The 25,435-nt window shown below is 42.9% G+C and overlaps 2 protein-coding genes across 6 annotated transcripts in view; one reads left to right on the top strand and one right to left on the bottom strand.

Moving 5' to 3' along the window:
- Positions 1–15,459, bottom strand: part of tsc2 (TSC complex subunit 2) — a 45,871-nt gene extending 30,412 nt beyond the window's left edge. For all 4 annotated transcript variants that reach the window (XM_088341366.1, XM_088341367.1, XM_088341368.1 and 1 more), the window contains exons 1-25: positions 15,314–15,459; positions 15,084–15,171; positions 14,845–14,995; positions 11,870–11,956; positions 11,685–11,795; positions 11,470–11,617; positions 11,287–11,404; positions 11,169–11,217; positions 10,981–11,106; positions 9,432–9,505; positions 9,161–9,287; positions 8,781–8,924; positions 7,552–7,689; positions 7,367–7,470; positions 7,221–7,302; positions 5,319–5,474; positions 5,129–5,248; positions 3,991–4,113; positions 3,818–3,924; positions 3,584–3,749; positions 1,187–1,309; positions 983–1,117; positions 468–657; positions 302–395; positions 126–228 (exon numbers count right to left, since the gene is read on the bottom strand). In XM_088341366.1, coding sequence (XP_088197492.1) covers positions 126–228; positions 302–395; positions 468–657; positions 983–1,117; positions 1,187–1,309; positions 3,584–3,749; positions 3,818–3,924; positions 3,991–4,113; positions 5,129–5,248; positions 5,319–5,474; positions 7,221–7,302; positions 7,367–7,470; positions 7,552–7,689; positions 8,781–8,924; positions 9,161–9,287; positions 9,432–9,505; positions 10,981–11,106; positions 11,169–11,217; positions 11,287–11,404; positions 11,470–11,617; positions 11,685–11,795; positions 11,870–11,956; positions 14,845–14,979 — 2,760 coding nt within the window. In that variant the 5' untranslated portion in view covers positions 14,980–14,995; positions 15,084–15,171; positions 15,314–15,459. The remainder of the gene's footprint in view (positions 1–125; positions 229–301; positions 396–467; positions 658–982; positions 1,118–1,186; positions 1,310–3,583; positions 3,750–3,817; positions 3,925–3,990; positions 4,114–5,128; positions 5,249–5,318; positions 5,475–7,220; positions 7,303–7,366; positions 7,471–7,551; positions 7,690–8,780; positions 8,925–9,160; positions 9,288–9,431; positions 9,506–10,980; positions 11,107–11,168; positions 11,218–11,286; positions 11,405–11,469; positions 11,618–11,684; positions 11,796–11,869; positions 11,957–14,844; positions 14,996–15,083; positions 15,172–15,313) is intronic.
- Positions 15,460–15,764: 305 nt separating this feature from the next.
- On the top strand, positions 15,765–24,940 carry nthl1 (nth-like DNA glycosylase 1). 2 transcript variants are annotated; one of them, XM_088342978.1, is made up of 6 exons: positions 15,765–15,976; positions 18,249–18,511; positions 19,686–19,841; positions 19,915–20,074; positions 22,626–22,731; positions 24,628–24,940. In XM_088342978.1, the coding sequence occupies exons 1-6, from the start codon at positions 15,769–15,771 to the stop codon at positions 24,875–24,877; spliced, it is 1,143 nt and encodes a 380-aa protein (XP_088199104.1). In that variant the 5' UTR covers positions 15,765–15,768; the 3' UTR covers positions 24,878–24,940. The 2 variants fall into 2 exon arrangements, with proteins under 2 accessions (XP_088199104.1, XP_088199103.1); XM_088342977.1 differs by having other exon boundaries at positions 19,671–19,841.
- The last annotated feature ends 495 nt before the right edge of the window (positions 24,941–25,435 follow it).

Raw genomic sequence — 25,435 nt, 5'->3', positions numbered from 1 at the left:
ACCATTGAGAGACAATTTAGATGAAGAAATTGAACTAATTTCTGGGATATGTTTTTTTCACACAACCGCGACAATATCGCCAATGGGACTCAGGTGAGAGTTATTCCACAGATGTGAACACAGACCTTTGTGATGTACTGAACAAAATCTTTCCGGAAGGGAAGTCTGCAGCGGATAAACCACATGGCAATCACGTGGTGGGCCAGAGATACGATGTACTGGTTGAACCTGAAGGATATTGAGAAAAAAAACAACGCATCAGGGTTATATTTGCCCCGTTTGTAACGTTGTTGGCGCTTACTTGGAGGGGTTGGTGTAAGGTAAGGAGATGGCAAACACACTGACATACTGCTCTGCAACAAAGTTGGCGTAAAGGTGAGGTAGACGCACCAGTGCTGTGGAAACAAAAGAAATCACATATCGGCTTTGAGAGGGCGAAAAAAACCTGGATTTTCGGTGAGACTCACTGGAAAGGAACTCCAGCATGGGAGTCGCCATTGCAACGGTGGCAGAAATGTGGGTGAGTTTGACGATGAGAGCGGGAAGAAGCTTTATCATAATATCGGGCATCTCCACCGTGCACATGGTGAGCGCCACCACGCACTGCTTGGCACAGCGGCAAATCAGGCCCGTCTCCAGACACTGGACCAGTTCTCTCTAAGGACGAGGAAGGACATTTTTTTCACAGCTTTGATTCTCAAGTACTAGAATATGGAAAGAAGAGTGTCAAGTCAAGTCATAATTATTTGTGATGCCCTTATTCACAAAGATTCTCAAAGGGCTGCACAGACCACAGATTTTTGCAATCCACAGACTATTACGACACCATCCCCTGATCTAAAACCTACAAGAGGGCAAATAATACACAGATATTGTCAACATAAAATATAGGTTATTCATATGCTTCTTCTTGACCAAAGACACTTCGACATTTAACTTTAAAGAAAAGCTAAGAAGGATAAAAAAACATTATAGGATGTACCTGTCTTGATTGCTCCAGGTAAGCATGGTAGGACGTGATCGCAGTAAGTACCGGCACCACGGCCAGCTGAACATCAGTCCTCGAAAATCCTTCTGGCGTTTTCTTCAATCGTTCCGAGATCAGCCGGTCCGTCACCTACGCTCGGAAGGAAAAATCCTAAATGGTATCACGTTCAAGAGGTCTTGAAGATGGAAAATTCTCTACCATGCAGCAGAGCGTGGAACAAAGCTGATCCAAACTGCAAGGCGAGGTGAGCAGCAGAACTTTGTACTGGAGTGTCCACGGCAACTTCTCCAGAACCAATTTCACCACTTTCCAATCCGTCTCCTGGGAGAATGAAACAAGGATTTTCACTATTTTTGGGGCAGATCTCTTGAGCAGGGGGTGAGCACATTTTTGGAACTATGAGCTACTTTTTTGTAAGTTTGATATGCATTTCTAAAATAACAAATCAGGTTATTACCACCAGGTAGTAACAAGTATAGCTAAAAAACGTTTAGTTCAAATTTCCTAGATTAAATGATCCATCACTGGCGAGATATTTTCGGAACCGGTCCTCAGGCTACCTTAGGGGCTCTTAGGGGGCATCACATTGATGACCCCTTTTCTAGGTATAATGTTTCTTACTTGGAAGGTTTTATTCTAGTTTTGAAATTGCGTAAAGCAAATAGGCAAAGCACAAAAATGACTTCCACATTCTTTGTTTCAAATAACTCAGAACTTTGGAATGGTTGGAGCGACGGTGTCCCCGTTTGGACATTTCCCAGACGTACCAATTTATCAGGTACCATAATGAAATCTGATAACATGAAATTTTGAATGTAATTAAAACATGCAAAGCTATGTATTGATAAAATAATGTTCTCACCGTACGTAATTATGTTGATTGGAGGGACATTCTCAAGTACAGAGCATTACGCAAATTTCCCACTTCATAAGTTTAACATTTTCAAACGCCGTCATCCGATACTGGTAGTACCAGATATCTGAGACCACGCCCAAAGAGGCATGATCTGGGCGTCACTGGTCCATTTAAAAAGAGTAGCTGATCGATAGCTCGCTCTCTTTTTTCCTGCCTGCCTGGCTTGCTTGATCATCTCACACGATGGCCACGTGGCGCACCCATGCAGGCGTGCACTCCGGCCTCGAGTTCAGCACGTGGGCCATAGTTTGCGACCATTCGGAGCACGAGAACAAATCTCTCCACAACAACAAGTAAGGTGACGGCTTCAGATCTAACTTCATGTTTGCTGGTTCTTGGGAATGAGCGTTTTTTTCTGTACAAGGGAATCTTCCCAAATCGACTAGCATTATAGCGGGAACTTTCTTTTTGTGTTAGTAACTTCCAGATTTTCAGCGGTAAAAAAACTCCCATGATTTCCGGTGCCCCCCCCCTTTTTTTTAAATCATTGAATCTCTGTGTTAATAAATTGTGTTGCATTTCAAATGGCCTGGTTCATTGATTCCATTTTCTTGGGATTAGTAATTCATATCAGAACTCAAAGTAATTACGTAATTTAATTAATGTAATTTTTTTTCTATCATTGTAGGAATTTCTAGAATCCTTCAGAGAGCACAAGGTGGAGCAAAAGCAACACCTAGAGGCAAATTAGTTTACTGATTGCAGTAAAGAATAATTCGTTTCAATCCCAACTATTTTCAAAGTTAAAGCTGGAAAAATCCCTACAACTAAAACCTACCAAAATTCTAAAAAATACACAAAAATCCTGGAATACTTGCTAGATTTTTTTCCATATTCATTAGTACTAGAAAAACATTTTTAAATGATTTTAAAATGAGCAAATTTTATCCTTGAAATAAATAAAATTTGTATAACGTAGTAAGATTTTGTTTTAGCAGTTATTCATATTAAGGAATATTTTCTACCAACACAAGAAAAATAAATGTCAGAAAATGTTCCTAATTTCACATATATTGTTAAGACAATGTTGTAGAGTTTTGTAATTCTTGCATATTTCACTTTTTCACATATTTTCCTTTTCTAGCCACACATTTTAGTAACTTGGCTCCAGGCTTTGCGCTAGTCACTATTATCAGCTGCTCCGTCTTTATCCTTCTGTGTCAGCGTGCCTTTCACAACTGGGCATGCAAGAATATGTCGCCGAGTTTCATGATTCTGGCATTTGCTGTTTTTTTTAAAAATTGTTTCTCTCTCTGGCCACATATGTTACCCAATTGGCTGCGAGGTATGGTTGCCGCCAACTGCTATTGTTACTTTTAGCTGTTTTGCTTTGTCCTTTCGTGTCACTCACCTTCCACAATTGGTCATGCAAACTTTCATTTTTTCCCCTGTTGTTTCCTTCTCTAGCCACACGTGTTATCTACTTGGCTGCAGGCTATGGTTCACCACTAGCCGCTATTGTTATTGTGAGCTGCTCCTGCTTTCTCCTCCAGTTTTACAGTAATTCCACAGCCAAGTTTTATGACTCAGGGTCCTGACGCCTGCCAAATGTAATTTTTCACTGGCCTTTTTAGTAGTTTCTCCTAGTTAGCCGCTAATGCTACCATGTAAACGACCCCAGCTTTATAGCGCTTTGAAACAAAGTTATTGAAAGCATGGGTGTTGACAATCAAGTATACCATCTTGAGGCACTGCAAAATAACACCGAAAGCAGCCGAGTAGGGCAGATAAGCAAATCGTAGCGGTGTGGAGACTGGAGGCGGAGCGGAGAGAGGAGGAGGTCCGCCTGCAGGAGGCGACGTGGGACCCTGCGTCTTTTTCTCGTTCACTCTTTTTTCCGGCTCCCTGAAACATTCCAGGACGTCAACTTCAAATGAGTGCGTCCATGTCTGCGTCCCCTACCAGTTACTCACCCTAAATCGCAGAAGCAATAGGGGCTAAATCGCATGAGGCCATCTTTGTTGGGAACGCAGAGGCGATGGAGCGAGTCGGCTCGCATCATCAAGAAGAAATCGTACACCTAAAGACAAACAGGTGAGCTGACTCGAAAACTGATTCTCTCACTTGCAGATGCGGTGGACTTTACCTGCAGTCTGATGTTCGAAGCAATTGTAGAAGTGTACTTGTTCTTGTAGTGCAGCTGCAGGTGAGTGATCAGCATTTCGTAAACTCGGGTCGCGTGGCTGGCGGGCAGGCTGTAAAGTTTGCTCTGAAAAGGGAAAATAAATGAGATCAGGAAAGTAGAAAAAGCTTCATTGAAATAACGTATCGGAAGCCTTTGTTTATTTTTTGGGGTCACAGCCAAGCCATGCATGAGGAATTCAGGCGTCTTCCAATTTGTTTCCTTCTCGAGCCACTCATGTTAGTCACCCGGCTGTAGGGTACGGCTTGTCTCTATGTCAGGTCAGGTGAAGTATATTTGTGACGCCCTTAATCACAAAGAGTCTCAAAGGGCTGCACAGACCACAGATTATTGTAAACCACAGACTATTATGACACCATCCCCTGATCTAAAACCTACACGAGGGCAAGGAAAAACTCAAAAACCTCAACATGAGAAAAATGAAAAAACCTTGAGAAGGGACTGTACATGAGGTCATCCCCCTTCCAGGAAGACCAGGCTGCAATGGATGCTGCAATAACAAATACTCAGCTTTCATCAACATAAAATATAGATTATTCATATGCTAGAGAATAGAAGTGTGTTTTAAGCCTAGATTCAAACAGTTCCAAAGTTGGTCATGCTTTCGTCCCTCTAGATGAAACGGTACACAAAAAAGCGGCCATGTCACTCGGATCAGGCTGACACAACACACTCTTCTGTTCAACAGCAGGGCCTGACAGCTTTCGCTGGTTTACCCCTGCCGCATCATACAGGTGCCTTGCGCATCCCTTAGAACGCGTCCAAACATCCAACTATCCTTTTACAACACCTCTCCACTCATTCCTATCATCAACTTGTTGAGATGGACTACCAGTTTGATATGCATTTCTAAAATAACAATGTGCTACAACTATGTTGTTAGTATGTTATCACAAGGTTCAAAAGATTCAAATAGACAATAGTCAACCACAAAAGCATCATGCCAGTTAAAAATCATATTTCCAAAAAAATCTCAATGACTTATGACTGTTAAGCAACAAACCAGCCTGCAGGCTACTCAGCTGTTCTTAAGGGCACCAGATTGGTGGGCCCAGATCTAAATCCAATTATTTTCACTGACCTGAAGAATCTCAAGCAGTCCCAATATAGCGGTTTTAACGTCCTCCATTGAAGACTCCAAAACGTGCTCGCGCTCCAAAGCGTCGGCAGGAACCGAAACTGCTAGAGATCGGCTTGCAACCTGGAGAGAAGCCGTAAAGTCTCGAGACGGGTGGCGGATGGAGCCGTTTTGCAGTTTTCAGTGCCGATACCCGCTCGATGATGTCCAACAGGCTGGTGAAATGGTGAGTATTGCAGCCCTCGGCCAGGTCCACCAGCAGTTGCGTGGCTTGTTTGCGGACGGCCAGGTCTCGGTCTTCGGCGATTCCGCTGAGCTGGGGGATGACCACCATTTCGATCAACTCGTCCTGATGGAGAAAAGTTCGACAAAACATTTCATTATATTGAAAAAAAAAAAAACAGAAGGGTAAGAAAGTAACATTACAGGGAACAATCCATTATCTGCACAGCTTATCCTCAGTAGGGTCGCGGGGGTGCTGGAGCCCATCTCAGCCATCTTCGGGCAGTGGGCAGGGGACACCCTGAACTGGTTGCCAGCCAGTCGCAGGGCACACAGGGACAGACAATTTGCTCACTCATTCACACCTAGGGACAATTTAGACCAGCCAATTGACCTGAAATGCATTTTTTTGGGGAACGTGGGAGGAAACCGAAGTGCCCGGAGGAAACCCACGCAAGCACGGGGAGAACATGCAAACTCCATACAGGAGGTTCGATCTCATGACCTCAGAACTGAGCCGCGCTAACCACTGCGCCGCCGTGCTGCAGGGAACCATCCAATGGTTATGTATTCAAAATGAGAGCCTAAAAATTATGTGAAATAAATAGAATAGAATATACCTTATCATTGTTACAAAATGAGTTAAACATATTGTGACAACAAAATTGGACGTGGCACTCCAGTTACACATATACTGTAGAAGATAAAATATTAAAAAAAGGATGAAAATAATTTGGATATATAGGAGCACAAAATATTTACACAAAGTGTGGGCATGTAAAAGCAGAAGATATTTACATTGGGTGTTTACTTACAGGGGATCATAGTAAATCACCAGTAGGGGTCGTTGTAGCTTAGAATTAAGCTGAAAAATTCCCAAACTTATTTCCAGCTTATCTGAATTTCAGCCAGCGACAGGACAATAAAGCTGCTGTTAATACCTGCTAGCGACAACAAAAGACCGGATAAGCGTAATACACACAGCGCGGCTGAAAGATCAAATAGCTGGAGCTGGTCAGAGCTGGTTGAAATGATTGAATTTGGCGGCTAGCAGGATAAGCTCCAAAAAATGAAAAGTTGAATATTGAAGTGGAAGCTTCATTTACACGAAGTAGCAAACAATAACAATATCTGCGAGCCATAGCCTACAGCAAAGTGGCTAACATGAGTGGCTAGAGAAAGAAACGGTAGGACAAAAGTCAAGGCTGTCTGAACGACAGGACGCAGTGGCAATGACATGCAGGGCTAAACTGAGGAAGACGGTGATGGACGAAGCAAGAGCAAAGCAGAAGCTAACAATAGCAGCTAAAAATAACAATATCAGCAAGCAGAGAGCCAAGTTGCTAATACGAGTGGCTAAATGAGGAAACAGTGGCAAAAGATGCGCCATATCTATTCCGTTTTTCATTCGAATTAAGTTTTCATTTTAAACCACTAGGGGTTGCTATACACGAAACACTGGGGCTTTCGGTATGTAACAAAATAACACTGATAATGAATAAACTGCCCTGCAACTGGCTGGCAACCAGTTCAGGGTGTCCCCTGCCCACTGCCCGGAGATAGCTGAGATGGGCTCCAGCACCCCCGTGACCCTACTGAGGATAAGCGCTGCAGATAATGGATGGATGGATGTATAAACTACCTAGTCATACAAAAAATTATTTTTAAAAAAATCTAAGTATGACCTTCGATATAAAAAATAGAAAAGTATCAAAAAACACGTTTTGAATTTGTGATGTCGTTTACTTGTAATTCACATGTCAAGATAGTGTGAAGCTACAAAAAAAACAGTCTGATTTCTGTTAAGGAATATTATGTGTTTTTATATTTTGTTTGCTTTTTTGTTACTGATTAAAATAAATGTGAAGAATACCTCGTAAAGTTGGCGGTTGGTGCTTAAAACAAAAGACAGGATGTGAAGCACTTTGATCCTGATGACGCTGCGGCTCTCGTTCCTGTCACCGGGACAAACGAAACATTTAGAGCGTGTATTATCACCCCGAATGAAATGAGCCCCACCTGAAAAATTTCTCCATCAGTCGGTAAAGGTTCTGAATCCATCCGTCCTTAGCGGGCTGGATGGACTGGGCCCGGTACGAGATGAGGGTCACCACCGATGAGTCCTTTGGGAAAAAAAAGGAAGAGCGATAATACATATCTTGGAATTTTTGAAAAATCAGCCAACAGAATGTGAGAAGACTAACAGGTCTTTTATCTGCACACTTCTCCACTAAAGTGAAGAACTTCTCGGTGGAACCGTGGAAGCAGTTCTGCTCGTATAGCTCTTCGACTGTGGTCAGTAGTTCATAGATGATAGCTTTCAATTCAGGACTTCCTATTGCCTATAAAGGAAAATATCATCATGATAAACAGCACCGAACAAGTCCGGCTTTGCACCAGGTTGTTCAAATCTTAGACATTTTAAGACATTTTCAAGACCACATCCAATAATATTTAAGACCAATCTTAAACCTATTCTGGCATAGAAGCATACAGTCGTGACGGAACTCGGCGCCCGACGCTACCCGGGGCTTTAAAGTCCCTGCCATTACGCAGATGTAGCGGGGAAGGTATAGTAGCACCGAGCGAAGACTTCCCCGTGACCAGGCCTGGATTAAAGGTGGGGCCGAGGCGGCCGTGAGCAAGACCACGCGAGTATGGACGGACCCAGGCGCCAAAAAGACAGGACCAAGTACGGGACCCCAGGAACGCCGCAGCTGGGCGACCCCACCCACTCATTCTCTGGTACAGCCAAAACACAGTCAATTCAAGTCAAGTCATGTTTATTCGTGACGCCCTTAATCACAAAGAGTTTTAAAGTGCTGCACAGACCATTGCAAACTACGGACTATTATGACACCATCCCCTGATCGAAAACCTACATGAGGGCAAATAATACACAGATATTGTCAACATAAAATATAGGTTATTCATATGCTATAGAATAGAAATTATACTTGAAAACATCGGGTTAAACCTACACTCTTCCATCCCAAAGTTACTCTGACGACGACAGCGGATTTGAGACCGACTGTACGTAAAGCTCCAATGTCATGCTGCATTTTCGCAGACGCTGAAATCTGGATTTCCCAACCGACACATTGAATTTATCGGACAGAGATCGATAAAGTTGGGGAAAAAGAAAAATAATTTTACGACACAACGTTCTATACTTTTGGTAGTTTAATTGTTATAGTTATTAGCAGTGTCTATAAAAAAATAAAAACGAAATATTTTATTTATTTTGTTCTTCTTGAAAAAGTTGTCGGCCACCCGGACGGAGACGTTGTGTAAGTTGTTCGCCCGACGTTAAAGATGCACGCTATTAAGACAATTGAGAGTTAAATCTAAGACCTTTTCAAGACTTTAATTTGCGATGATCAAATTTGAGACTTTTTCAAGTTTATAAGACCCTGTGCACACATGCGCCTACTTGAATTTGTTGCAGCAGCCGCTCCATGATGCCCAGGAGAATGTCCCACGTCACCACTTGAAGCTCCTTGCCGTACTTCTTGATCAAACGGGTGATGGAGAGGACAATTTCGTAGGAGACCACCTCGTTGGCGCATGACATGGCCTAAGTGGACAAGAAGGATATGTGTATTTGAGTTATTTTGCATAGACGGCACTTGCAACGTTACTTCACAAATTTCAGTAATTCTGTCAAAATGATGGAGAGACAAATATTAGACCAGCATCATTGAATAAAGACTTAGCACAAAAATAATGTTAAGCTAATTAAAGGTTGCATTGCCTTGTGAGTACTACCACAACTTAAAACTGAAGAAAAATTGTCAGGGCTTCAAATGTTACCTTATAAAAAGAAGGCAGAACCAGCGTGGGAGTGTTTTTGAGTGCAGGTAGCCTTTGTGCTCCCCACAGTGCCATCCCGACAAAGAAAACGGCACCCCTCAACAACGGTGCATCTTCCATGTATACTCTAAAGAAAAGGGATAGAACTGAACAGTGGAACTATTTCAAAAGATGACTTTTTTATCTTTGGTAAGATGGAAACGTTCCGATATTGCAAAGAAGGCCTTGATATTCATAGTTGTAAAAGGTATATTGATTATAAGAAAGATACCTTTCCTCCATGATGCGGCACATTCTGTAGATAGCGCTGTGGCCGAGGTGAGTGCCCAGCACTTTCCTCATCAACTGCAAAAGCAAAAGAAGCATTGGACCAGTGTCTGAAACTCATGGGAAAAAGTTAGCGGACACCAGGGCAGACAACTCTGAAGTTGCCTGCCCCATTTTTCACAACTAGAAACACAATAAGAAAACTCAGCGCAAAAAAACAAAAAAAAAACATTGTTGCGAAGTATTAAGGATCGATAATCAGAATATATAACAGAACTTTAAAATTAAGTTTATTATAAATCTACTTATAACATTCATTGCATGTATATGACATCGATATTTGCCATCTGCCATCAGTATGTAGCTGTATTGATTCATCTTCATTCATGCAATGTTTACGTTGCATCGTCTGCTACAAGCCACGTGAACTCCTCTTTCCACAATGCTTTTAATGTACCTTTACGTTTTGTAACGTCACACATTTTGTTAGCTTCTTTTGACTCTTTCTTCTGGGGCTGAGGATTCGGCTTGATTCCTAACCACTTATCCATTTTTCTTGTGTTCTCTGTGCGTCTACTTTGGAAAATGATATGCAAATGCACGACCTTATAACGCTCGGGAAAGTCCGGAAGCACGAAGTTATTCGATGCAAGCTTCTGATTGGCTGCCGAGTATGCAAATTACCAAACGAACCGAAATTTCCAAACCGAACAAAGATTTCGAAATCGGAATAAAGAAGACGTTTGATTTTGAAGGAAAAAAAAACGTATTTTTTTTTTTTCCTTGAAAAAGTTGTCGGCCACCCGGGCGGAGACATTGCGTAAGTTGTACACCCGACGTAAAAGATGCACGCCCCGGGCGTCTGGGCAGACGTTATTTCAGACATTGGTTGGACTAAAAAAAATGAAGAAAAAGAAAGAAACCTTAATAGAGAGAACATAGGGAAAGCGATTATATAGAGAAAGAGATTGATAGCAAGCAAAAAAGAGTTAAGAGAAAGAGCTAGAGAAAACACAAGAGAAAAACAGAGACTGCAAATTGATTATCATTAGCGATGTACTTAAATGATAATGTGAGCCCGAAACCAGACAACAAAAATGTGTAATCCTTGGCCCAAAGACCAAAGTAACATCACACAATAAACTGAAAAATAAAACAAAATAATGTGTTTTGCATCCACTGGCTTAAAAAAACATAGATATAAAATAATGACTGACAGGAAGAAAACTAGATGCTATCATATAATATACAAGCGTTTAATTTATTAAATTCTAGTAAAAACCTGTCATTGTAACAAATTGATAAAGGAAGAAGTAAAACACTTGAGCAAGTATCACAAGCAAGTTCATTAGCCAAAGTCATGCTAGCAGCTAACAAAAAACATGTATGTGGGATACAGTCTTGTTGGTAAAAACTTGGCCCAAGGCTCACCTTACACGTGATATCATTAAAACAACAGTTTTTCAGAAGCCTTCTTTCGGTTATAATTATTTTTCTTTGCTGAAAATTCGGTGCATTCCTAATGTTTATGAAATTATTTTTTTATAACTTACTGTCCAGCAGGATTCACAGAATTCTTTGACATTGACCGTATGGCACAGTGTGACGATGAAGACACAAAGAGAGTCTGAGGGTAGGCAGTTGTAGCACACCACTGCGTCTAAAACTTGAAGAGCCACCTGGGGGAAAAAACACTTTGATAAACCCTGCATTGTGGAAAACTCAAGACAAAGTCCCCAACCTCAATATCCGTAGACAAGGTCGTTCTGTTGCACAGGAAACAGATTTTCCTGCAAAAAATATATATATTTTTTTAAATGGTTCCAAAGACTCAGCAAGTCGGCGGCATGGGGACTTACTGGACCATGATGGAGACATTTTGGTCCAAGTAACAACTGTTGAATTTCACGAGATTGACAAGGACGTGAAGAAAATCCGAGGTGAGACCGATGTCCATCCAGAGCAGGACAAAGCGTGCTAAAAGGATGAAATTGACAATCACGATCAAGAAAATCCTCCACTTTAAAATGAATCTTGGTCACCTATGTCCTCCTCGAGGTACGTGATGTCCTTCCCATTCTCCGTCAAGGCCTTGAAGACTTCCAACCTATCGGAAAGGTCTTCGTTGCACGGTTGGTAGTCTCGGATCACCTTGAAAAAGTACGCTCGCAGGGGCCCTAGTTGCTCCCCCTTTCGAAATAAAATATGACTTGGGGAAATCTGCGTTTTCTCACACTTTCATCGTCTTTGTACCAACCTGTCCCTGTATGATGGCCTTGAGAAGTTGCAGGACAGCGTGTCTGGCCTCGGGAGCTTGGTCCTGCGTCAGCATGTCCTCCACCGACTTCCACACCGCCTCCACTGCATGCTGCCCGACGCACAAATATTGAGAGCTTTACACAAATTCATAACAGGGATCCAGCACCGCCGGGGGACACTCACCTCTTCAAATCGTTTGCTTTTGGCCAGATCACAAATGTGATTCATTGTGCGAATGCGGTTGCTTTGGCCGCATTCCGGGTGTAGCTCCTGAAAACGATGACAATGGTGAGGGAGTTTTATTACCGTATTTTCCGCACTATAAGGCGCACGGGGTTATAGAGCGCACCCCCCAAAAAATAGTTTTTGGTCCTGTATTTTCCATACATAAGGCGTACCGGATTATAAGGCGCTACAATGGGAACGTCGACAAAACAGTCAGATAGTTCATTCAAATTTATTACCCCCTTAACATTCCGAAAGCTTGCAAAGAAGCAAATACGTGTCTCAGACACGTACGGAAACAGTGTCTGTACGATGTTACCAATCACTCAAATGCATCGTTCCAAATATTCAGATTCAGATTCAGATCTACTTTATTGTCATTCTAGTACACGTGTATACAGAACGAAATGTCGATACATCTGACCCGCACAGTTTCCTCGAATGTACAGATATAAGTAAAAGTTGTATTGTATTATGGCTACGTATAGTATTTTACCATAATGCCGATAGTGCAAGAGGAGTAGCTAACCAGATGTGCAAAATAGGGCAGTCAGGTTAACAAGTCAGGTAAACAGTAACAGTAACACTGTAACAATAACGCTGTAAGTACAATAGTGCAGAGAGCAAATGTGCAAGGAGTGGCAATCTATAAAGAACTGCCAGTAGTGCAAAAAGTCAGATTAGCTGCCGTTTAGATTTAGGTTAACTATATGTTAGATTGACCATTTAACAGTCTAATGGCCAGGGGGACTAGACTACTGCGGAACCTGGTGGTCCTGCACCGCACACTGCAGTACCTCTTCCCAGAGGCTAGCAGAGTGAACAGTCCATGATGGGGGTGAGAGGGGTCCCCGATAATGTTCTTAGCATGGGATAGGCAGCGCTTCTGGCCAATGTCCTGAATGGAGGGAAGTGTAGTCCCGATTATTTTCTCTGCTGTCCTCGTTACCCTCCTCACGCTACCCCAGTCGGTAGCGCTGCAGCCTCCACACCACACAGAGATACAGCTGGTCAGGATACTCTCTATGGTGCCCCTGTAGAATGTGATGAGGGAGGGTGGGGGCAGGTGGGCTCTCCTCATCCTCCGCAGGAAGTACAGGCGCTGCTGTGCCCTCTTAACCAGTGATGCAGTGTTTACGGACCAGGTGAGTTTGTTTGTAATGTGCACCCCTAAACTTGATACTGCTGACAACCTCCACAGCCTTGTTGTTGATGCAAAGTGGGGCATGGTTCGGCTGGTTTTTCCTAAAGTCGACAACGATCTCTTTAGTTTTGTCAACATTCAGGACCAGGCTGTTGTCCCTGCACCAGGCCACCAACTGCTCCACCTCCTCTCTGTAGGCCAGGTCGTTGTCGTCCCTGATGAGGCCCACCACTGTTGTGTCGTCAGCATACTTCACGATGTGGGTTGTGGCGGACCTAGGGACGCAGTCGTGTGTCATCAAGGTGAACAGCAAGGGGCTCAGGACACAGCCTTGGGGGGAGCCCGTGCTGAGGTAGATGACATCTGAGATGTGCTGACCTATCCGCACTGATTGGGGTCTGTCACTGAGGAAGTCCAGCAGCCAGTTCCGCAGGGGGGTGTTGAAACCCAGGAGTCTCATTTTGTCTACCAGATGTTGTGGGATGATGGTGTTGAATGCTGAACTGAAGTCCAGGAACAGCATCCGCACATGGGTGTTCTTCTCCTCTAGGTGTGTCAGGCTCAGGTGAAGCGCAGAGGAGATGGCATCCCCGGTGGAGCGGTTTGTCCGGTAGGCAAACTGAAAGGGGTCGAATGAGGAGGGGAGACTGGAGGTGATGTGCTCTTTAACCAGTCTCTCAAAGCACTTCATTATGATAGGAGTCAGTGCAACGGGCCGGTAATCGTTGAATGATAAGATCTGGGGTTTCTTTGGCACAGGGATGATGTTGGCGATTTTGAAGCATGATGGTACTGTGGCTTGGTCTAGCGAGGTGTTGAAAATGTCTGTTAGTACACAAGCCAGCTGATCGGCGCACTCCCTAAGTATCCGCCCCGGAATGTTGTCCGGGCCTGGAGCCTTCCTTGTGTTGACCCTTCTCAGGGTCTTTCCACGTCGGTTGAGTCCAGGTGGAGTGCTCTTATATATATAATATATATATAAATATAATTCGGAAGGTTAAAGTCTTGGGATTCAAGAAATCCCAAACATTTCTTGGTTTCCATTTTATTTTTCGCTGGCAACTGTGTGGACAGCAAAGTAAGAATTTTATTGTGCAGGGAAACGGGGTTCTTTACTGTGCATAGGACAATAAACACTTTGAATTGAATTGAGTTTAAAAATAGACTCATCACAGAAACATCAAGATCGTTCTAAAACAAGATACCGGGAAAATATAAAGCCGCATAGCTCACCTAAGTTCTCTTGCAGCCATCACGTTCAATAATGATACGTAACCACGGTCTTCCTACAACCGTGAGTGTAGTAAATCCAGGAGAGTCAAATATTTACAAATACAGAATAGTCAAAAATGTTTTCTCTATGCCGGAGTGCAACCCAACGTGTGATTCACATTCATCTTTTTCGGCCAATTGCAGGCTTTGTTTCGTCCCTTTAGCCCATGCGAGCCTGTAAATGATAAAAAAGATCCGCCCCCTTTACCTCCGAATAACTTTAGCCAATAGTGACTGATTCAAATGATGATTGACACATTGGTTAGGAAATGAAACGCCGGTATATAAATCCCAGCATACACCGCGGACGACTTCGCCTTCGGGGGAAAAATCTAGTCAGCGGCTGCTTGCCTTAGTTGCAAGACTTTGCGACTTAATATTGATCCATATATAAGGCGCACTGTATTATAAGGCGCATGGTCAGCTTTTGAAAAAAATAAAGGCTTTTAGGTGCGCCTTATAGTGCGGAAAATACGGTACATCAATTACCAAATGTGGCTTTTATTTTCTAGCATACCTTGAGGATATCAGTCGTGATGATAAACTCAAATGATTTGTGGTCACTTTGTTTGCTAGGAGGCCGAGGGGGTCCCAGTCCAAAGATCCCCTTCACCTTGTCCTTTAAGCTTTCTTTGCTTGGTTGTTTATTCATTGTACTGGGAATGAGGCTGTGCAAAGACGGACAAAACATGTATCGTCTCGTTTTTGAACTGGTTTGTATCACTTCACTGGACACATTTTGCAAGGTTGACTTACTCTCCGTTTTAAAGAGGGCAATAACTGTCAGACACAAGAAGACTTTTCATTCATTTTCAGACCAGTTGTCCTGACTGTCTCATGGTCCCTGTTGAATAATAAGAAATGATAATTAGATAAGAGTAGAAATCCAAATTCCAAATGGCGCTATTGAGTGTCCCGTTAGCTTGAAGCACCATATACAGCAGAGGGCTAATATCTTCCTAGCCTGGTAAACAAACTTTTCTCACCTAATGTCTTGCAGCATTGTGTCATTCTGAAGAAGCTTCGCTTCTCTGTAGCTGAAAGACAATATGACATTTCTTTACATAAAATATTCTTTAAAAATCGTGCACAGTGGACTTCTTGGCTTCCCAATCGGATGACACACCGAACGTGTGACACGGGCACTTCCGGTAAAAACATCATGGGCCGCGCTGTTTTTTTGGGAAATGTAGTCCGCAGTTGGTGTCCGTGTTACAAGGTATAAAGAAATTACTTGGGGCCTGGAAAATGTAGTACACCAATTTAGTACAGGCAAAATCTGTGAAAACATTTTATTTTAGTTAAGTGAGTCTCATATACATAAATGTCTGATTTTCAGCATATTCAAAAAAAAGCAAATCTTATTTTGACGTACCCGAACTCGGTCCTCCCACTTTTTAATCAGCTGAAACAAGTTACGCTGTTTAGTTCCGCATAGTTCATGGCTGAGTACAGTATTTTCAAAATGAGCTCGCCTTATTTTTCTCAAAACAAAATGAGAGTGGTCACTCGAGGAGCGAAAAAAGTCGCCAAATGCACTTTGGCCACCGCTGTTTCGCTTCAATCCAGACAAGAAGAAGTTTGTTTTCCCTCAGTCAAAGTGGAGGAGGAGGAGGCGAGCGTCTCCGCGTTGCCCACAGCGACACAAGGTTCGTTTCACTTTACGAATTTTTCCTCAACTCTTGCAATGTTTGCGTCAAAAAGACAGGTTCCTTTGCAATAATAATTTCGATGGAGTAAAATAAATCTAGTTTGGCGTTTGTCGTCCATCGCTTTACGTGTTTTGGACGTATTTGGGGCAAAACATGGTCTAGTTTGTTTCAACCACGATTTAGCTTTCAAAAAATGCCCGCAATTGTGTTAAGCCCATCCATTGTGAACCAAAATGAGTCTAAAAAAGTCATAGTTTTGTCTAAATTTAGCCGTGTACATGTCGTGTTTTTGGACGTTGGATTTGAGGCGAAATCTGTTCCGTTCCATCCATCCATACATCCATTATCTGCACTTCTTATCCTCAGTAGGATCGCGGGGGTGCTGGAGCCCATGCCACCCTGAACTTGTTGCCAGCCAGTCGCAGGGCACACAGGGACAGACAATTCCCTCGCTCATTCATACCTAGGGACAATTTGGACCGGCCAATTAACCTGAAATGCATGTTTTTGGAACGTGGGAGGAAACCCAGGCAAGCACAGGGAGAACATGCAAACTCCACACAGGAAGGTTCAATCCCATGACCTCAGAACTGTTCCGCACACGCGCTAACCACTGTTCCGTTTCAACCATTCGTTATCTCCAGAAAGACATAAAATTGTGTTGAGTCCATCCAATGTGGACCAAATGGAGTCTAAAAATAGTCGTCTGAATTTGGCCCCCCAGAATCATGTTTACATCCAAATAAAGATGTCTTTTATTAATGAAGGATTTTATACATTTGACTGTAAAGGATTTTGTACGATCAAATACAAATTACATTTAAATGCAAAAGATATTCACTGGCTGAGCTGTGGGGGCGAGGTCAATGCAACCTAGTAAAGAATGATGTTTACAGGAACAACGGGAACTGGGACAAAGGGCTGATAAAATAATCAGCACTTCTCGACGCAGACGGCCCTGGTGACCTAGAAACGCTCGGGGATGTTTTGACCATTTCAGACGTCGATGCGAGGGGGCTTTCCTGGCACGCCCATGGGAGGAGCTGGCACACCAGCTTGCGGAAAAAATGTGGGGCGGGAGAAGGAAGCGAGAAGATCGAGAGAGGCGGCTTGACAGAGAACCGAGCGACACCAATTCGGCTAATTCAATGGAGTTCACTTAGTTAATTTGTTTAAGAAATTCAATCTGCCCCGTGTGGTGTTGTCCATATTTTCCCATCAAGAAACGAGCGCGCATTGTTAGGAGAATGCGGGTTGTTTTTGGTTAATTGAGTCAAATAACTAATTCGAACAATTTGGTAAAAGGTACTTTTTTAATATATTTAAATTCCTAACAATTATTTTTTAAAGTCTTTTGTGTCAGGACCAGCACACAGAGTAGACCAAATCGCGTAACGTTTTCTCACAATTTTATTGAAAGAAAGATCCGATGGTCGCTGGACGCGGGAAGCCAGTCGCTCTCGCAATCGGGTTGTGATCCGAATACGGAAGTGGATCTTCCGTCGCGGGCGATGGCGGTGTCAAGGACGGAAAAAAACAGGTTGATTGTTAGGACAGGAGAGCAAAAACATGGTCGGGGTCAGAAACAGGTTGTAAGTCGGGAAGGGAGAGCAGACGTGGTCAAGATCAAAAACGGGTCGTAGCCGGAGACAAACGGGAGGTAAAACGGGACAGGCAGGAGTTGTTTTGGATAAATAAACGTGGGTCAGCTTAAACATGGGTCAGCTTCGGGCTGCCGATGGAGCTCGCTGAGAATTTGAGACGGCGGGAAGAAATTCCGTTGATTTTAAGTTTCGCTCTTACGTCTGTCGGGCCTAAACGACCACTTACTTGTGGGAGAGCTTGAAAAATCTTCACTAATCGTAGAAGAAAATCCAGGCAAAGACTTTTTGGGTTTCTTTTCAATCGCAATTGGAGAAAGAGAAAAGAAGGTCGGATAAGCTAGCCCATCTCATTCTGACCCTCCCCCCTTTTTCCTCTGTGTTTTATTGAAGTCACAACGGAGTGGAAAAGTACTGATGGAAAAACGACTATCCCCCTGGACAGCCGTGGGGGTGGTGTGACAAAGACAAGAAAACTAGGAGAAGCCAAAAGGGGCTATTCAGCTGATTAGAAATACACACTTTTGAGCAAATACGTTTAAGCCTACTTTACATGTCGTCTTACTTTCATGTTTTGTTCAGTGCTAGCTTGTTTGTGTTCTAGCATAGCCATTCGGTCCTCATTGTCTTCATTCTACACGAGTTGAACCTTTGCTCTTTTTGTCCAGACGATAGTCAAAACCTCTGCCAGTCGATCGACGTTTCTCTGAAACAAGAATCCGTCGCTCTCCTGTCGGCCTCGCGCGTCCGCCGGCGGAGACAAATCAAGGTCGAGTATGATGGAGGCGGGCCGGACGCAAAGTTGCAACGCTGGGAGCCTCCTGATTGGAGGAAGCAGTTTGAACACATCCGTGAGATGAGGAGAGGCCGCGACGCCCCCGTAGACAGCATGGGAGCGGAAAAGTGCTACGATGCAGACGCTCCCGATAATGTTGGTGCACAGATACAGTCAAGCCCCGGGATACGGCGACCTCGCCTTATGACGTTGTTTTTTTTTCGGCCTCTCTTTATTGCATTTTTCCCAGTATACCCCATCAACCACAAATTGAAAGTTTGCTGTGTTCGTGCATAGGACAATTTTCGTGTTAGCTTATGGTCGTTGTCATAAAGAATCCTGTTCTGCTATAGGTCTGCGTCATGAAAATCCCAATATCCTATTGGCTGAACTACTTCCCTCGATGCCTTTCTTTTCATTCGGTTCAGAATCAGTGCGTTTTATGGATAAGCAACTCGCTCTTTCCATACTCTCTTACTCACTCTCAGTCACCCCCTGTCTCCTCCAGTGTTTTATTGAAATCACAAGACATGGAAAAGTACTGGTATGTTGAGACAAAGACAAAAAACCACCCCCCTGGAAAAGTACCAATACCTTTGAACAAAGACAGGAAGACTAGGAGACGCCAAAAGGAACATCAAACTGATTAGAAATACACACCTTGAGCAAATACGTTCAAGCCTACTTTACAATACTCAATTTTGTATTGACAATGTTGATTGTTCCTTGTTTATTTACGAGGCATGAGTGCCATCTGATGGACACTCGCAGTAACAGCAAGTTTGGTGTGCAGTGTGTTTTTAAGTGATGAAGCGTTGTATGAGAACCCCGTTCCGATTTGAAAATGGTGCCACTACTCTGAAAATTGTCTTTATCCATTCTGAAATATGATTTTCACGTAGGGTACCTCTGTTATTTTTCTTATTCCTGTACATTTAGATAGAGATAGATAGATAGACACTTTAAAAATAATAAAATAAAAGATATAGAATACAAAAATACCCAATATACCGTTTTGCTATAGATGATTTAAATAGTGCTGCGGAAAATACACACTGTAATAAAAATAGGGTAATATTCAAATGTGGGGGTGGGGTTTAATGTGGGCTTTTACTCCCCCGGGTGGAGTTAAAGAGCCTGGTGGCATGAGGAAGAAATGATCTCCTCAGTCTAATTAGCATCAATTGCTACCCCGCTATACAGCAATTTCACTTTGCAATCCCCACCTATGACGTCATATCCCGGGGTTCTACTGTACATTCCGTTATAAGAACGACTTTGTTTTTGATCTCCCGTTTCCGAATTTCTCACGCAGGTAAAACGCTTTCAGATTTTGGTGTCCCTCATGTTGTCCAGTCAGACCAAAGACCAAGTGACAGCGGCGGCAATGAAGAGGCTCCGAGCTCACGGTTGCACGGCCGACAAAATCCTGGCCCTCGACGAGGAAATCTTGGGAAAACTCGTTTACCCCGTCGGGTTCTGGAGGGTAACCACAAAAATTGGGAATTTTCCGTTCAAAGTCGATGGCGTCGCTGAAGGCTTTTGCTGTCCTTCTGTAGAACAAAGTCAAGTTTCTGAAGAGGACGGCTGCAGTACTGGTCCAGGACTACGGCGGGGACATCCCGGACAGCTTGGAGGGGCTCGTGCGTCTGCCGGGGGTGGGGCCCAAGATGGCCCACCTGGCCATGGACATCGCCTGGGACCGGGTCTCGGGGATCGGTGAGCAGAGTCACTTTCAGATCCAATTCTGAAAAATGATTCATTTGAAGCTCTGAAAATGACGCCGGATTCCGGTCAATTGGGAAGTAGGAATGATCCCACTCGACTGGAACCTCAAAGAGTTCCAAGCGAATGTAGACAATGGCTGATCGCGCAAAGTTGTATTTTAGTTTGCTCATTAAAAGACATTTTGACCTCCAGAAGACCTATTTGTTAAGTAAAGTTGTAAGGGTTTCTTCAGTTTCCTCATGTTGGGGTTTTTGAGTTTTTCCTTGCCTTCATTGGTTTTAGATCAGGGGATGGTGTCATAATAGTCTGTAGTTTGTAGTAGTTATTGGTCTGTGCAGCCCTTTGAGACTATCCCTTCTCAAGGTTTTTTCATTTTCCTCATGTTGAGGTTTTTGAGTTTTTCCTTGCCCTCCTGTGGGTTTTAGATGAGGGGATGGCGTCATATTCGTCTGTAGTTTGCAATCATCTTTTGTCTGTACAGCCATTTGAGACGATTCCTTCTTAAGGTTTCTTCATTTTCCTCATGTTGAGGTTTTTGAGTTTTTCCTTGCCCTCATGTTGGTTTTAGATCAGGGGATGTTTTCATAATAGTCTGTAGTTTGTAGTAGTCATTGGTCTGTGCAGCCCTTTGAGACTATCCCTTCTCAAGGTTTCTTCATTTTCCTCATGTTGAAGTTTTTGAGTTTTTCCTTGCCTTCATTGGTTTAAGATCAGGGGATGGTGTCATAATAGTCTGTAGTTTGTAGTAGTTATTGGTCTGTACAGCCCTTTGAGACTATCCCTTCTCAAGGTTTCTTCATTTTCCTCATGTTGAAGTTTTTGAGTTTTTCCTTGCCTTCATTGGTTTAAGATCAGGGGATGGTGTCATAATAGTCTGTAGTTTGTAGTAGTTATTGGTCTGTGCAGCCCTTTGAGACTATCCCTTCTCAAGGTTTCTTCATTTTCCTCATGTTGAGGTTTTTGAGTTTTTTCTTGCCCTCATGAAGGTTTTAGATCAGGGGATGGTGTCATAAGTCTGTAGTTTTTAATCATCTGTTGTCTGTGCAGCCATTTGAGAATATCCCTTCTCAAGGTTTGTTCATTTTCCTCATGTTGAGGTTATTGAGTTTTTCCTTGCCCTCCTGTAGGTTTTAGATCAGGGTATGGTGTCATCATAGTCTGTAGTTTGCAATAGTCTGTGCAGCCCTTTAAGACTCCTTGTGATTAAGAGCGTCACAAACAAACAGGGCTTGACTTGAATAACTGCATTAATTTAAACCACGAATAGATACATATACATATATTTTTGTAAACAGGTTAGTTATGTTTTACCATTCACCGCGTGTTTGTTCGTGGGCATCGCCGTTTTGTCGAGTGACGTCTGATGGAATGGTAAAATGGTAAATGGTCTGCATTTATATAGCGCTCTCAGAAGACCTCCCAAAGCGCTTTACAATTTGCTTCACACTTACCCATTCACACACACTCACACACCAATAGCGGCCATGCAGCCATACAGAGGGACTATCTGCTTATTGGGGGCATTAGGGATTCAGTGTCTTGCCCAAGGACACTTCAACATATAACACGGAGGAGCCAGGAATCATTATGACACTGTAGAGTAGATTTTCGTTAAATGTATACAAAGTACAGTAAGACCCGTGTTTGTCTTTTGTTTTATCTTGGGCCCGAAGCAATTCAATGAAGTCGGGGAACATATTTTTCCTCCCAGTTCGCAACCGGGACCTCCCATCTCGAGTGTCGTTCTCATGATATTTTCCTGGTCGGAGGTTGGATAACTCTGACTTTCCACTTTTCAGGAATGCAGCATGAGTATAGTGTCTGAAATAACCTCTGCCCGGACGCCCAGGGCGTGCATCTTTTACGTGGGGCGTACAACTTATGCAACATCTCCGCCCGGGTGGCCAACAACTTTTTCAAGAAAGGGGAAAAAAAATTATTTATTTTTTTAAACAAGTAAAACGTTTTATTCCGATTTCAAAATCTTCGTTCTTTTTAGAAATTTTGGAATTTCGGTTCGTTTGGCAATTTGCATGCTCGGCAGCCAATCAGAAGCCTGCATCGAATAACTTCATTCTTCCGGACATTCACGAGCCTTATAAGGTCGTGCATTTGCATATGATTTTCCAAAGTAGACGCACAGAGAACACAAGAAAAATGGATAAGTGGTTAGGAATCAAGCCAAAACCTCCGCCCCAGAAGAAAAATTCAAAAGAAGCTAACAAAATGTATGATGCTCCAAAACGTAAACGTACATTAAAAGCATCCTGGAAAGAGGAGTTCACGTGGCTTGTACAAACATTGCATGAATGAAGATGAGTAAATAGAGTTACATTCTGATGGCAGATTGAAAACAGCCATGTCATATACATGCAATGAATGTTATAAGTAGATTTAGAATATGTATATTTCCCCATTTTTTATACATTTCTTTGATGATTTCCAGTTGAAAACATGGTAGCATAGGGACGCCACAATCCAGGGGTTCTACAAAATTTGCTCAAAATGTAACCACCCTGTTGTGTGTTATGCCATTTTGCAGGTGTGGACACGCATGTGCACCGGATCTCCAATAGGTTGGGCTGGCTCACCAAGCCCACCAAGAACCCTGAGGCTACACGCAAGGCCCTACAGGAGTGGTTACCAAGGTCAGTCAAATCGGGAGAAAATGGAAGTCTTATAAAGAGAGTAGAAAGAACCCTGACTTTTGAACTGCAACTGGATGGAAGGAGAGGCGCTGCGGTTAACTTTAGGGCCAGACATGGCAGTCACAACCGATCCTGTCGTATGTAGAAATATATTTATATCACAGAATCATCTCCAAACCGAAGAGCAGCTTCAGCGACAGACTTCTGTCACAGTCTTGTTCCACAGACAGACCGAGGAGATGGTTTCTTCCTCATGCCATGAGGCTCTTTAACTCCACCCGGGGGAGTAAAAGCCCACATTAAACCCCACCCCCACATTTGCATATTACCCTATTTTTATGACAGTGTGTATTTTCCGTAGCACTATTTAAATACTCTATAGCAAAATGTTATATTAGGTATTTTTGTATTCTATTATTTCATTTTTCAACACGAGGATACTAATAATAATAATAATAATAATAATAATTTCCTTGTATTGTCATTCTGTGTAACAATGTACACAGAACGAAATGTCGATTGCACCTGACCCGTTGTAGCGAGCCGATGCAGCCGCAGCCAACAGAGGGCGCCGCCGACCACTTTTTAAGTCTTAGGAATGACTCGGCCGGGGCGCGAACCACCGACCTCCCAGTCTCAAAGCGGGCGCCTTACCATCTAGGCTACTGAGCTGCTGGAAGTGTCAATTTTCCTACAGGGATGAATAAAGTATCTATCTATCTCTCTATCATTATTTAATAACATATAAATACCTATAAATATATGATGTGAATAATCACGTAATACCTAAATATAAAAGCATTTTTTTGCCATTTTGACATTTATTTTGCCATGTATTTTGTCGTTTATCGTGTACTTTGACGTGTATTTTGTCATTTGTGGTGTATTTTATCACGACATAATGTAATTTGAATGAGAAGGTGGACCAGATGCCTGAGCGTTACACCTATAGGTTGATAAACAAGTTGGTTTTAGGTGAAAAGCTCAGCCAGTTTGACCTACCCTGGAGTATGGACCCATGTGGGGGAGGCGGAAACTAGAAGCAGGGGGGCTTAAAAAGAAAGTTGCATTTCACAACAAAACCAGGATCAAAGTGTCAACAAAGGAGTTGGCACAAAGCAACTGACATAATAAAACCACAGCAGAAACTGAAAATGGAAAAACGCAGGAAACAAAGAAACCAGAGACAAACGAACTAACCCGACATAAAAGTGAATATGAAAATCGTCATGATTACTAATGTGATGCACCTGGGACTCTGATTGGCTCCCTGTCCCTATTTAAACCCACTCCTTTCTGTCACCTGTTGTCAGTCCGTCTGCGATCCTCAGTTTACTCTAGGCAAGCTTTTTTTTGACCCTGACTCGCACCTGTTTTTGCTCCCATCTGTTCCCCGGCTTCAACCCGTTTTTTGATTCTGACCACGTCTCCTCCTCTCCTGGCTATCGACTCGTTTCCAATCCCGACCACGTTTTTTGCTCTCCTGTCCCGGCTACCAACCCGTTTTCCGTTCCCGACACAGAAAACTAGGATGACTTTGGCAGACTAAAGTGAAAAATGACAATGACCCCACAAACTGTGTGCAGATCAAAATGTACTTTTCAACGGGTGTAGGTGTGTGGTTGGTGATTGGATTTACCTGTGCCCAGTTCAAACCCCAGTTGGGGCCCTCTGGTTTATCGTAGGTGTGTCAGACCCTCACATGCCCCTTCATTTGAATTAAATGACAAACCACATGGCAAAATATTAACATTTTATTCATGTCACATATTTAAGTATCATGTGATTTAGGAAATGCCATGTGGAAAACTGTTGCATTACCTTTTGGATGAAATTGATAATCTGTGAATAGTTGAGTGATCCCGTTTCCTGTGTTTTTCCTCGAAACGCTTCCAGGGATTTGTGGAGTGAGATCAACTGGTTACTGGTTGGCTTCGGGCAGCAGATTTGCCTTCCCAGCAAGCCGCTCTGCTCCGTGTGCTTGAACCAGCAAAGCTGCCCGTCGGCACATGCCGGCTCCCCGACTAAGCGAAGTCCCGAGTCTTCTTTCCCTGCAAAAACTGAACCTGGACAAGAAAGGATTGCAAATAATAAGCCACTATGTGTTCATTCCACCTCACAAAGGAAAGTGAAATACAAGATTTGAAATATTTGGGGTAATATTGGGGGTCCATGGTCTTTCTGCAGGTCGGTAGAGTGTAATAAAGCAGTAAAACAAATGAGAGTACGCTTATTGTGTAAACAAGTGGCTAGAGAGTGAAAAAAGGGAAAACAGGACAACACCATAAGAGTATTTTTGTTACTGTGTAAAAGTTTTATTCCACGAAAATGAAGACAAACTAGATGCTCATGATCAAGTAAACTGGATACAAATGGTGTATGTACTCTAGCGTGTATAGTACAGTCACTAGAATGTCATGTCGACAAGACCGTGAAACAATGTTAGATTACCTTATTGGCTCTAACTGAACAAAACATGAAAGTGGAGACACAGGACATGTTGGAACACTATAAAGCTTTTGCTAAACAAAACCTGACAAGAAGACAACGGAGGATAAAAACACGAACGGAGTAGAACGATAAAACAAGTGGATTTCTAACTTGTTCTCACTGAACAAAACATGAAAGGGGAGACACGGGACATGTTGGAACACTAGAAAGGTTTTACTAAACAAAACATGAAGAAAACCTAGGATATGTACAC

The sequence above is a fragment of the Urocampus carinirostris genome, chromosome 8 (assembly GCF_059441175.1).
Source record: "Urocampus carinirostris isolate Australia breed hairy pipefish chromosome 8, RoL_Ucar_1.0, whole genome shotgun sequence".
NCBI lineage: Eukaryota > Metazoa > Chordata > Actinopteri > Syngnathiformes > Syngnathidae > Urocampus > Urocampus carinirostris.
This window is presented reverse-complemented; position numbering and strand designations above follow the sequence as displayed.